We start from the raw sequence: 12884 nt of genomic DNA on the forward strand, positions 1-12884 counted from the left end.
GCGCGAAGCCTGCCAGGGCAAATTATGTTCCATCGTTCTACGATGTTCAGATTACTGACCTGTTGGAATCGCCAAAAGATCCTAGACCTTGTAGTGAGATCTAGACAGAATATACGTTTTTTTGTTGCCTCTATTCAGAAACAAGGAGAAATGTGTATCCACCAAAGAGAAAGATGGGTGGAGAGAGAGATGCCGCGTTCAAAACAACTGGTAACTCGGAAATCCCCGACTTCAGTGCGTTCAAAACAACTGGGAACTCGGAAAAAACGAGCTCCGATTGGGGAAAATCGATTTGAATGGTCATCCAACTCGGAATTCCATTTTGGGCACTCGGGTCTCATACTGGAGCTCCGACTTTCCGACCTGAAGATCACTGACGTCATGATTTGATCTCGTATTTTATTCCTATTGCCCAGTTGTTTTGAACACGTCAAACGAGGGAATGGGGCGGGGGACCACACATAATTTGTGTGCAGTCCTCCTGCACTGTGCGTGGTGCTGTGCTGTCTCGCCCCTCTCTCTCTGTCTGAGCGTCACAGTTCTACGCTACAGTAGGTTGCTCTCTCTCCATTCCTCCCATCTGGCGGACTGACTGGCCCATCGCAGTCGTCTCTCTGGTCGCCCTGAGCAGTCTGCCGACACACAGACCCCTGGCAGGTATGAAGGGATGGAGGTAGTGAAGGGAGCACAGGGGGGGGAAACCCTATGGTTCGTAAGTTATTTATATTCATCATAATCTCACATAAGCGTCTCTGGAATATTCGTAGCATATGTTTCACACTCGTGTTTGAAGCATCCGCGTTTGACTAAGATACTGTACTTTCTTTAGCAGGTTTATCACAAGCGAGGCAAAGGCATACATATCATTTATCGGGGCTGATGTTATGACGCGCTTCTGTACAATACACTTTCTGCGCTCTCTCATACCAGGAAGTGGAGCGCGCAAGGTGTCTCGAGCACGCCCCCTTTACCCTACTGACTCATTTGCAATGTTGTCCTGAAACGCAGATCAGCCTTCTTTCTGTGACAGAAGGAGGAGCCTATAGATAAACTAACATGCGTTTTCTCTTCGCTGATGGACAGAGAGAATATATTTGGCTACATGCGTCACAGCTGGTTTGGGGTAGGTCTAGGTATGTAGGCTACTCTTGGTGGTTTTGGATCGAACATTTCACCACAGCCACATTTTTAATTGGTTGGAATTTTCTTGGCAGGATATTTGTTGACAAAATAGGCTATGCATCATCATCATAAACATGATTAAAGGCAAGGCACAATAGTCTCCAGCAGCTTGAGAAGCACTCTCAAGTCTAGACCCAGATGTTTGCATCTGTCCTGCTTGGGTGACACCTGCTGATGCAATGGTCCCCATATATCTCCATTATAAATGAAGTCTTAGGATTAGTGAGTTTTACCATTACTTTGGTACAACAACTTGAAGTGCATATGTCTAATGTTTAACGGTCTGTGGAAAGATTTTGACAACGGTACCTGATTTCTCTAACGGTGGTTAACTACTTACAATGTGGTCAATCATGAACTACATTGTAAAACAGAGACAGCGGTCTGATACTGTGTGTGTGTGTGTCCTCCTGCAGTGTGCTGAAACCTAGAGGGATGGAGACAGACCCTGCCTTGGAGACATGCACTGAGAGCAGAGCAGAGACAGGGGGAGAGGAGACACGAGAGGGACCTTTCACGAGGCCCAGCCCCCTGTCCCCCAATAGGTCTACAGCTGCTCACACTCCTACAGCACTCACCTCTACTCCCCCTCAGCTTACTTCCTCCTGCCCTCCTAAACTCACCCCTGCCCCCAATCCCTCTTCTAGTACACTCATCCTCACCCCTACATTCACACCCTTTTCCTCCTCTACACCCACCCCCAATCCACCTAAACTGACCCCCACCCCCTCACCCCCCCCCACACTCACCCATAAAACACCCCCTACCCTCACCTCTACAGTACTCAACCCCACCCCAACATTTACACCTACTTCTCCCTCACTTACTCCCAACAACCTCACCTCTAAAATACTCACCCCCAGACCTACTCTCCCCACACTCACACCCACTCTACCTACACTCAAGCATTCCTCGTCTCCCTCCCCTACTAAACTCACTCACAAACCTGCTCCTCTCCCCCTCACTCCCCCCACCCACACCCCTACTGCCCCTCTACTCACCCCCTCTCCCTCCCCTCCCTCCCCCACTGTATCTGCCATCCCTTCTCTGCCCCCCTCTGTAACCCATGGCAAAATGTCCTTTGCTCCTGGGCCTTCCTTCTTCCTGACCAATGGGAATGCAAGGCCACCCACCACGCCCACCACTCCACCAATCACGCCTTTCCATACCCCAGCCAGCAGACAGGTAACTGACCAAATAGAAAATAAAACAAAAGCAGCACACTATGTAACCAGCCACACACACTCTCACATACTCACACAGACAACCACGTCCCTTCCTGGATCAATTGGTTTACATTCCTTTAACCAAGAGTACAGTATTCAAAATACCCCCCTAAAAATACCTCTCCCATTTTTAGGTCCCTCTTCCTCGCCCCCTGGGTACGCTCACTCTGGTGCAAGCAAATCAGAGCATCTCGCCTGTTAGACCGAGGGTATCCCAGCAGGCCTTGCTCCTGGGTCGGAGTCCTTGTTCGAGCCGAGACCAGATGCTGCTCAGGGCCCAGATGGTAACAACACACACACCAACAACTCTCAGTCCTACTTCTACCAACTTCAAACTCCTGAAGCTTAACCCTGAGACTGGCCTTTTTCAAGCTTCCTCAGTTCAACATTCCTATCTTTCTCTCTCTTTCTCGCTCTCTTTTTATGTCTATATTCTGTCTGTCTATCTGTCTGTATCGCTCTCATTCTTAGCTGATTTTCACCTCTACGGTACGGCCTGTCTCTTCCTCTTCCTCTCACCCTGCCTCCGCTCAGGTGAGCAGTTCAGCAGGTGTGTGTTAGGTGTGTGAGAGGCCACTAGTGTAGATTGTGATTGTCTCACAAGTTTAACTACACTCCCTCTCCCTCTCAAACCCCACTCTCTCCCTCTTTCTTTTCCTCCCCTCTCCCCCCCCCCCTTAGCTCCAGAGTCTAACCCTGCGCCCCTCTGCTCCCGGCACTCTCACAATCCCCCCCTCTTTACGTCTCAAACCTCCCTCCTCCTCCCTCTCTCCTATCTCTCGTCCCCTTACACCCCTTTTCCCCCCTCTCCGGCCGCGCACCCAGCCCAGTTCCATGGCAACAGACAGACAGACCCCACCTACCCGGCGCCTCTCAGTCCCGCCTCCAAGTGAGTCATAAACATGTGATAAGAGTAGAATGTTCAGGGAGAATGAGGTGTGATTTATAGTGTGTCCAATAAAACCATTCAATCCCTCACTCTTTTTCTCTTCTCTCCAGCTCTCTACACTTCTGTGCGTTCTGTCCCTCTGAGACCCAGACTTCATTCTCCAAACGGCCACAGAGTGGTGCCCCCGAGACACAGCCCCGCCATGCGACCATTTGCTGCTGCTGCTGCTGCCCATCAGGCCCTACCCATCAGACAGTGTACAGTACCAGCCACCAGTCTGTCATCTCAAAGCCCGCCCACACAGTCCACCCCTGGCCAATCGCAGCTCAACTCAGGCTCTAGGCCCCTTCCCTTGGGTTCTTCCTGTTTTGATCGGTTACCGCCGGCATCAAGGCAGCTGCAAATGATTGCCCTCTCCGCTGGCTCCACCAGCCGCTTCAGCAGCCAAACACGGCCTGCGGCCAACACACACACCCCAGCTTCTGTCCAATCAAAGTGTCTGGTTCTTGAGTCCCCACCTCCTCAGCTTGATGCCCAACCACAGAGGACTTCTGACCACGCCTCTCCCGCTCCCACCTCCTCCATCCACAAAGCCAACTCACCCCTACCATACCCCCATTATCAGGCCAGACACATTCAGTCAAAAGGAGAAGTGGGTAGACAGGGAGTAAGGGAGGAGAGAGAGCGGGTGGGGGGAGAGGAAGAAAAGATGGGGGAAATTGAAGAGGGGCAGAGGGATAAAGAGAGGGTGGCAGGAGAGAGAAAGGTAACAGGAGAGAAAAAAGGTATTGTTGAGAAGAGAGCGGAGAGGGATGGAGAGAAGGAGGACCAGAGAGATAAAGAGGAGGACCAGAGAGATAAAGAGGAGGACCAGAGAGATAAAGAGGAGGACCAGAGAGATAGAGAGAAGGAGGACCAAAGAGATAGAGAGAAGGAGGACCAAAGAGATAGAGAGAAGGAGGACCAGAGAGATAGAGAGAAGGAGGACCAGAGAGATAGAGAGAAGGAGGACCAGAGAGATAGAGAGAAGGAGGACCAGAGAGATAGAGAGAAGGAGGACCAGAGAGATAGAGAGAAGGAGGACCAGAGAGATAGAGAGAAGGAGGACCAAAGAGATAGAGAGAAGGAGGACCAGAGAGATAGAGCGAAGGAGGACCAGAGAGATAGAGATAAGGTGGACCAAAGAGATAGAGAGAGGGTGGGAGAGAAGGGATTGCTGACAAGAAAGGAGAAAGGAGAGGCTGGAGGAGAGGAAGAATGGATGGAGAGAGGTAAACAATATGAGAGACTGAGACAGATGACAGGAATAGAGGAGGAGGGGGAGGAAAGGATGAAGATAGAGGGAGAGGAGCAGAGAGAAAGGATGGATGTAGAGGGAGAGGAGCAGAGAGAAAGGATGGATGTAGAGGAGGAGGAGCCGGGACAGAAAGATGCGATGAAAGGAGAGAAGGAGGTGGGGACTACCACTGACGAGGACAGTCCGATAGACCCTCACCCCAATGCAGACCCGGCTACTCAGAATCACATACACTTTGATGCCCCCTCACACACACCTCATAACCCCACCACTCAGAACGACAACCCCCCCCCCTCAGGTTACCCCATAGACCTCCAGAGACCATTGGACTGTCCCATAGAGCGACCCCCAGACCTACCCCACAAGGACCAAGAGGACTTCTGTGAGAACATGTCCACTCAGTCTGACAACCACTCAGGTACCAGGGTCTCTCTGCTGTCCTCCTGCACACCATTTCCTTTAGCCTTGGCCTATTAATGAACTTGAAACTAACTTTTGAAACACTAATGTAACAAGTGTTGTGAACTCTTCCTCCTCTCTCTTCCTCCCCCCAGTCTTGTCCAGTCTCTCCTCTCAGTCTCCCCCTGCCTCACCCTGCCTCACCCCTCCATCTGACTTCCCTCCTCCTCTCCTGCCTGTTAGCCCCTCCCACTCAGAGACCCTCAGCCTATCAGAGAGCCGCTCTGAGACCATTAGCCTATCAGAGCGCGAGCCTTGGACACAGAGGGTGTGGCCAGAGGGCGGGAGGCGTGTCTTAACTCACCTGGTGGAGGGCTTCATCATACAGGAGGGGCTGCAGGCGTTCCCGGTAAACACACACACATTTTAGAGTAAAATACTTCTTCCTACATGGGATATAGCTGATGTCTAGTTGGTGTCATATACTTATACATTAACAGTATATATAACCTGTGTGCGTGTACCTGTGCAGGTGAACCGCTCATCTCTGTTGTTGGGAGGGCAGGAGGGTGTCTCCCAGAATGGGAACACAGAGGGGGCGGAGTTATTACCATTGACAGACACACCACAGCCACCGGAACATTCCAGCGAATCAGAACGAGTGGGTGTGGCCACAGATGACCCGCTGACAGGTAAGCCACCTTAATCTCCTGTTTCTGAATCAATATTTGATTCAATATTCAGTTAAATTCTCCCTCTGAATCCAAACTTCACTAGGTACCAGAGAGAGACAGAGGGGGGTGTTACAGTGTGAGTCTTGTGGGAAGAGAGGCCATGCCCACTCCTTCCACCGCTCCAAAAGATACTGCTCCACTTCCTGTGCCCGTAGGTGAGTCACACTCCCATAGGCCGAACACAGAAACAAGACCATGACAAATGAAGTATTCTCTCTGTCTAGACACAGCATAGTCTATTTACTAAAGGTGTACAGTACACGCATTCATAAACACACCCACACACACAGGATGTGGTCAGGTGTTGGTGCTCAGACAGGATGTGAGATATGAGAAAATTTTAACCCCAGAGTGCTCAGAGAAAGGACACATCATCTCTCTCTCTTCTCTCCTCTCGCTCTCTCTCGCTCTCTCTTTCTCTCTCTCTAGGCTTAATGTAGGGATGTCTAAACGTCTGCGTGCTCTGAGTGCAGGCAGCCAGCCAGAGGGGCGGCGCTCTGAGATAAACAAGGAGGAGTCTGTTCCTGGGAAGCCCCTCTTACTGCGACTGGTCAGTTACAGTTACAACTCAGACATTGCTTTTAACAAATAGGTCACTCACTCCACAGTGATACAGGTTTGATGCTTTATAACATGTTATAACCATTTATACGCCTTTATAATTCAAATCTAGCTGTTCACACATGTTCCATCTCCTGTAACACTATCTATTTTAGCCCCGAGAAATATGGAGCGCCCATCGCCGTGACTACGAAGGGGAAGAAGGGCATGCTGTTCCCATAACAACCAGGCTGGAGCGCAGAGCTGCACGGAGGGCAAGGAGGGCATCAGAGCCAGCGATGACCCCTAGTAACCCCACCGTGACCTCTACTGAACCCACACCTGCACAGTGGAGTGTAGAGCAAGTCTGGGACTTTATACACACACTGCCAGGTAAAACACATATACAAAAGGATACACATTCACCCATCTCCCTGCTGTAGGTTGTTGTCAGGTTATAACCTTTGTGTGTGTGTTTGTTTTAGATTGTGGAGAGGTTATAACCTATGAGTGTGTTGTTTTTAGGTTGTGGGGAGGTTATAGCATGTGTGTGTATATGTTGTGGAGAGGTTGTAACGTGTGTATGTTGTTCTTAGGTTGTGGGGAGGTTATAATCTGTGTGTGTATGTTGCCTTTAGGTTGTGGGGAAGTTATAAGCTGTGTGTGTATGTTGTCTTTAGGTTGTGTGGATGTTGCAGAGGCGTTCCGTGTTCAGGAGATAGACGGCCAGGCCCTGCTGCTGCTCACTGAGGACCACCTGATGACCAGCATGAACATCAAACTGGGACCAGCGCTCAAGATCTGTGCCCACATCAACACACTCAGACACACATAGAGAGGGAGAGATGGAGGTGTGGTGGGACGGTGGGTGGAGGAGAATATAGAGAGGGGAAAAGGGGAGGGGTGGGGGGACGGTCTAAGGCACTGCATCACAGTGCTTGAGGCGCCACACAAACCCGGGTTCGTTCCCAGGCTGTGTCACAACCGGCCTTTGACCGGGAGTCCAATAGGGCGGCAAACAATTGGCCCAGCATTGTCCGGGTTAGGGGAGGGTTTGGCCGGCGGGGCTTTACTTGGCCCATCGTGCTCTAGGGACTCCTTGTGGTGGGCCGAGCGCCTGCAAGCTGACTTCTGTAGTCAGTTGAACGGTGTTTCCTCCGACACATTGGTGCAGCTGGCTTCCAGGTTCAGCGGGCGGGTGTTAAGAAACACGGTTTGGTGGGTCATGTTTCGGAGGACGCATGACTTGACCTTCGCCACTCCCGAGCCCTTTTTGGAGTTGCAGCAATGAGACAAGATCGTAATTGGATATCACGAAATTGGGAAGAAAAGGGGGTAAAAAAACAAAAGAAAAAGTGAGGGAAAATAGTGATTGATAGATGGGAGAAGAGAGAGAGGGGAGCGGAGAAGGGGGGAAAACAAGAGATCAATTCACGAGATTATCAACTGAGAGCAATCAGTGAGAGAGGTAGGGGGATTTTGTTATATTCTGTTGTGTCTATGTACATATTTTACAATGCAGTCTATTGGTTGTAAATCTTAAACATTTTCATGAAGGATTGTAATATACAGTATGTATTTGTCTGTTTGGTAATTATTTTAGAATGTGGTGTCACATGAAAACTGTCAAATCTGTTTTGATTTTACACAGCTGATACACAGATTTTTCGCATCACTGTGTGGAAAATAAGGTCTTAACTAAAGAAATGATTACGTTTTATATATGATCTGAGAAAAAAGTTGTCTTGTTTGTCTCATAACCATGTCGTTTTGTGAGATTTCTTAATTTTTCTTCCTATTCAAACTCTGTAATAAATGAAATTAACTTATGCACATTGTTTTATTGCCTGGGTATTGGTATTGTGATATTTTGTAGTCACAAATTACCCATCTCACTACTAACTTCGGCCACTAGATGGAGTTGATCATTCAGGTTTGCTAGTAGATAGACTGCTGCTGCATTATTCGTGTGGAAACAATGATCAAGATAGATGAAATATGAATTACATAAAAAACTATGCAGAATATTAATATCACTGATGCTTCTCTGGAGGACCATGTCTAAATTCAGACATGACAACAATTCTGAAGCAGCACGGCCGTATTATTGCTAAATCAACCCGTGTTTATGCCAAATCAATCAGGAGCCAGAGGGAATTTCAACACTGCTGAAGTTTGTTTTTAAGACTTAAACTGCATCATAAATCCTGAAGAACCCCCCCACCCCCCCAGAAACACACAGCAGTTTACCATCTTAGCACCCATCGGTCTCTGGTTTACATTAGCCACCCCATACCTTCTTCTGATTGGCTGAAAGTTTGGTGTTTGAGACTTTTTTCCTGTACTATAAAACTCAATCTGCGCATTTCTCTGAAGTTCAGTCCTCCTCACACACCCCTCTCGCACTGTTGGACCCAGATGGAACTATAGAACTTAGAACCTCTCCGGAATGTATTAGTAATTTAATTAGTGATGAATTGGTTTTAATGTATTTATTCTCTCACATTTTACTTGGTTCATTTATTAGTTAATATTTTTCGACATTTTTTACAGAACTATATTTTGGGTTAGTTCCGTTTTTTCCCCTGGATTTAAAAAAATTATTAACTTCTTTAAAAAGAAAGTGATTTATTTTTGATTGCGCATCCCTGTGATAGTGTGTTTCATGGCACATGTGTGCAGACAGCTGAGTGGGAGTGGGGCCAGCTTTGCAGGCTGGGTAGGTATCATCATCGCCACGGCCACCAACGACTGGGTGCGCACCTGCGACTACACTGTCACCACCTGTGTGCGCATGGACGAGCTGGGCGCGCGAGGCCTCTGGGCAGAGTGTGTCATCTCTCCCTCACTCTACCACTGTGTGACGCTCAACCATATCCTCACACTGCCAGGTGAGAGAGAGAGAGAGAGAGAGAGAGAGAGAGAGAGAGAGAGAGAGAGAGAGAGAGAGAGAGAGAGAGAGAGTGCACGTGTGTGTGTGTGTGTGCAGATGGGCCATATCTGTTGCCAACCTGCAGACCTCAATAAAAGTAAGTCAATAAAGGCTTACTGAAAACTGTGCATATCTCTTATGTTATTTCTGTGTTTTCAACAATTTATGAATGCAAAAGTCAACATTTAAAAATTTTTTACCGGCAGGTATCGCTGTGATCTCTCTTTACCTCTCCCCTCCCCTCCAGCATACATCCAGACATGCCGTGCTTTGATGGTGTGTGCGTGCCTAATGGGGCTTCCTGCGATGGGGCTGGTGCTGATGTCCATGCCCTGTGTCAGACTCGGAGATGAGATCCCCGCTACCAAACTACGCCATGGCATTGTCGGGGGTGCTCTCACCTTTATCGTGGGTGAGTGAGACACAAAGACACACACATTCCACATGCACATATACACAACTTAATGTTATCCTATATGGATGAATTATGCTGTGTGAGGCTATGGGATGATTTGGGAACGGATCATGGTTGTCAGTAGTTACCACAGCCACAAAGTCAACATTGGCTAAGGTTTAAAATCAGATTTTAAGAAGAGAAATTATAGAAATAGGCTTATGACTTTGTTGCTGTGGTAACTAGTAACGACCTCAGATCACCCTCTCTCTTCCTGCTTCCTGTGTGGGACAGGAAGTCCCTGTCAGCAGCCTTGTGACTGACAGACCCCGTTGGGGGACAAAAGCTGACTCAACTCTCTTTCTCTCCTTCCTCTCCCTCTTCCTCCTGTACTCTCTCTCCCCAGCTCTCTGTGGATTGGTGTCGACCATCTGGTTTCCTATTGGTGCTCATGCAGAGGAGGGTCTGATGTCATTCGGCATCTCACTGTACACCGGATGGGTCGGCTCCGCCCTCTGCCTCCTAGGGAGCTTCATGATTTTGTGTTGCTGCGGTGACGACCCCTCGGCAACCCCCCAAAGGCAGCAGAACAGCTACTATTACTCCAGACAGGCAGGGGGTGCCGACACGCCCATCAACCTTGCCACTACCGCAGTAGTCACGGGCAACCACTCCAAGAGCGCACATGTGTAAGAATGTGCATTTGTGAGTTGGAGTTCTAGGCCAACTACATTGAAGACATATGCCAGATCTAACAACGCCTGCATAGTTATTTAACATACACTATATATACAAAAGTCTGTTAACCCCCCTTCAATTTAGTGGATTTGGCTATTTCAGCCACACCCGTTGCTAACAGGTGTGTATAAAATTGAGCACACAGCCATGCAATCTCCATAGACAAACACTGGCAGTAGAATGGCCTTACTGAAGAGCTCAATGACTTTCAACGTGGCACCGTCATAGGATGCCCCATTCCCAACAAGTCAGTTCATCAAATTTCTGTCCTACTAGAGCTGCCCCAGGCAACTGTAAGTGCAGTTATTGTGAAGTGGAAATGTCTAGGAGTAACAACGGCTCAGCCGCGAAGTGGTAGGCCACACAAGTTCACAGAACGGAACTGCCAAGTGCTGAAGCGGGTAAAAATCGTCTGTCCTCGGGTTGCAACACTCACTCCCGAGTTCCAAACTGCCTCTGGAAGCAACGACAGTACAAGAACTGTTAGTCTGGGAGCTTCCTGAAATGTGTTTCCATGGCCGAGCAGATGCACACAGGGCTAAGATCACCATGTGCAATGCCAAGCGTCGGCTGGAGGGGTGTAAAGCTCGCCGCCATTGGACTCTGGAGCAGTGGAAACTCATTCTCTGGAGTGATGAATCACGCTTCACCATCTGGCAGTTCAATGGACAAATCAGGGTTTGGCTGATGCCAGGAGAACACTACATGCCCGAACGCCTAGTGCCAACTGTAAAGTTTGGTGGATGAGGAATAATGGTATGGGGCTGTTTTTCATGGTTTGGGCTAGGCCCTTTAGTTCCAAAGAAAGGAAATCTTAATGCTACAGCATACAATGACATTCTAGACGATTCTGTGCTTCCAACTTTGTGGCAACAGCTTGGGGAAGGTCTTTTCCAGTTTCAGCATGACAATGCCCCCATGCACAAAGCGAGGTCCATACAGAAATGGTTTGTCGAGTTCGGTGTGGAAGAACTTAACTGACCTGCACAGAGCCCTGAAACTCAACCCCATCGAACACCTTCGGGATGAATTGGAACGCAGACTGCAAGCTAGACCTAAATCACCCAACATCAGTGCCCGACCTAACTAATGCTCGTGGCTGAATGGAAGCAAGTCCCCGCAGCAATGTTCCAACATCTAGTGAAAAGCCTTCCAAGAAGAGTGGAGGCTGTTATATCAGCAAAGGGGGGACCAACTCCATATTAATGCCCATGATTTTGGAAGGAGATGTTTGACGAGCAGGTGTCCACATATGTTTGGTCATGTAGTGTATCAGCTAACCACATCATATTATATTGCAATCTGGTGCCCAACTGCGCAGTCGATGACATGGCACCCAACTATTGGTTGATGCAATTCAATGTAGTCGGGCAGGAACTCGAACAGAAGGTAAAGAAGGGTGTAAACTGCAGAGAATTTATAATCCACCATCTGGACATTCACATGTCTGGCCTGACCATGACCTCATGCTGTCGATGGAGACTTCACATCCTCTCAGACAGGAATCTGGCCAGGTTGCACCGTCCTCCTCACCTTTCCCTTCCTGTTTCCACTCTTCATCTCCACCACTGATGTTCTGTGTTCTAGTGTTCCGGTGTTGAAGTGAGGTGAGGGAAAACAGACATTACACTTTTCGACAATAAATATTTTCATTTTTGAATTATCATCTTATCAAACTCTAAAAATATTTTCAACCAACTCATCCATGCAACACCAGAGGTGTCAGAATATGAGGTATTATGCTTCCTCTAGTATAATTGATTGGTTGATTGATTTTATGCACAGCATGTTGGATGTATGTTAATAATGCCGTTTTAAATAAACACATCTGTATGTTTGTGATAGTTACACTTCCCAACCAGAAAACTCAATATGTAAGAGTAATCTCTGTAAAAGGCAATAAAGTTTATTCATTCACTCACTCATTAATTAATCATCTGATCTGTCCATCCCCAGCATGATGAGGGGGGTTCTCTTCTCTCGTCCCTCTCTCGCTCCCACTGAAATCGACCCTCTAGGCATTACTGTAGATCTAAGAGGATTGGATAGGTATCAATATTTTGCCCTTTGATAGTCCAGGTGGAATCATTGCCATATTGATCACCTGTCCTGTCCTCTCAGGTCTACTCAAGTGCCTTTGGTGTACATTGTAAGGGGCGGGGCTAGGGGTTGATGAGGGATTCAGGAGCCCTCTGCCCTTCCTCTCCTCTACACTCTTTCAAAAAAAGGTTCCAAAAGGGTTCTTCGGCTGTCCCCATAGGAGAACCCTTTTTGGCTCCAGGTTGAACTCTTGTGTGTTCCATGTCGAACCCTCTGTGGAACGGGTTTTACATGGAACCCAAAAGAGTTCTACCTGGAACCAAAAGGGGTTCTTCAAATAGTTCTCCTACTGTATGGGGACAGCCAAATAACCGTTTTAGGTTCTAGATAGCACTTTCCTTTCTAAGAATGTAGTACCCAGGAAGTGGGTGTGTTCCATTGCAGCAGTCACTCATAAGAGGAGCCCTCAGTTTCCTGTGGATCTGTGTAGCCTTGATTGGTTTGTCCCTGGAT

The 12884-nt window shown here is 48.2% G+C and overlaps 2 protein-coding genes across 5 annotated transcripts; both read left to right on the top strand.

Annotated features, from left to right (window-relative positions):
* The first annotated feature begins 522 nt into the window (after window positions 1-522).
* LOC109909913 (protein PRRC2C) lies at window positions 523-8096 on the top strand. Of its 4 annotated transcripts, none has more exons than XM_031796557.1 (12): window positions 523-657; window positions 1084-1133; window positions 1599-2367; window positions 2543-2692; window positions 3090-3297; window positions 3408-5012; window positions 5149-5402; window positions 5526-5685; window positions 5771-5882; window positions 6157-6277; window positions 6444-6660; window positions 6948-8096. In XM_031796557.1, exons 3-12 carry the CDS (start codon window positions 1618-1620, stop codon window positions 7100-7102), a joined length of 3732 nt encoding a protein of 1243 aa, XP_031652417.1. In that variant the 5' UTR covers window positions 523-657; window positions 1084-1133; window positions 1599-1617; the 3' UTR covers window positions 7103-8096. The 4 variants fall into 4 exon arrangements, with proteins under 4 accessions (XP_031652417.1, XP_031652418.1, XP_020364586.2 ...); XM_031796558.1 differs by having other exon boundaries at window positions 1084-1123; XM_020508997.2 differs by lacking the exon at window positions 1084-1133.
* Window positions 8097-8669: 573 nt separating this feature from the next.
* Window positions 8670-10467, top strand: LOC109909911 (claudin-11). The gene is made up of 3 exons (XM_020508996.2): window positions 8670-9158; window positions 9447-9611; window positions 10000-10467. Exons 1-3 carry the CDS (start codon window positions 8933-8935, stop codon window positions 10284-10286), a joined length of 678 nt encoding a protein of 225 aa, XP_020364585.1. The 5' UTR covers window positions 8670-8932; the 3' UTR covers window positions 10287-10467.
* Window positions 10468-12884: the final 2417 nt, after the last annotated feature.

The sequence above is a fragment of the Oncorhynchus kisutch genome, linkage group LG18, assembly GCF_002021735.2.
Source record: "Oncorhynchus kisutch isolate 150728-3 linkage group LG18, Okis_V2, whole genome shotgun sequence".
In the NCBI taxonomy this organism is placed as follows: domain Eukaryota; kingdom Metazoa; phylum Chordata; class Actinopteri; order Salmoniformes; family Salmonidae; genus Oncorhynchus; species Oncorhynchus kisutch.

Coding starts and splice junctions, on each gene's coding strand:
- LOC109909911 (XM_020508996.2), top strand. CDS start 8,933: ATGGCACATGTGTGCAGACAGCTGAGTGGGAGTGGGGCCAGCTTTGCA. Junction 9,159..9,446: donor CCATATCCTCACACTGCCAG/GTGAGAGAGAGA, acceptor CCTCCCCTCCAG/CATACATCCAGACATGCCGT. Junction 9,612..9,999: donor TGCTCTCACCTTTATCGTGG/GTGAGTGAGACA, acceptor CTCTCTCCCCAG/CTCTCTGTGGATTGGTGTCG.
- LOC109909913 (XM_031796557.1), top strand. CDS start 1,618: ATGGAGACAGACCCTGCCTTGGAGACATGCACTGAGAGCAGAGCAGAG. Junction 2,693..3,089: donor TGCTGCTCAGGGCCCAGATG/GTAACAACACAC, acceptor CCCCCCCCTTAG/CTCCAGAGTCTAACCCTGCG. Junction 5,403..5,525: donor AGGGGCTGCAGGCGTTCCCG/GTAAACACACAC, acceptor GTACCTGTGCAG/GTGAACCGCTCATCTCTGTT.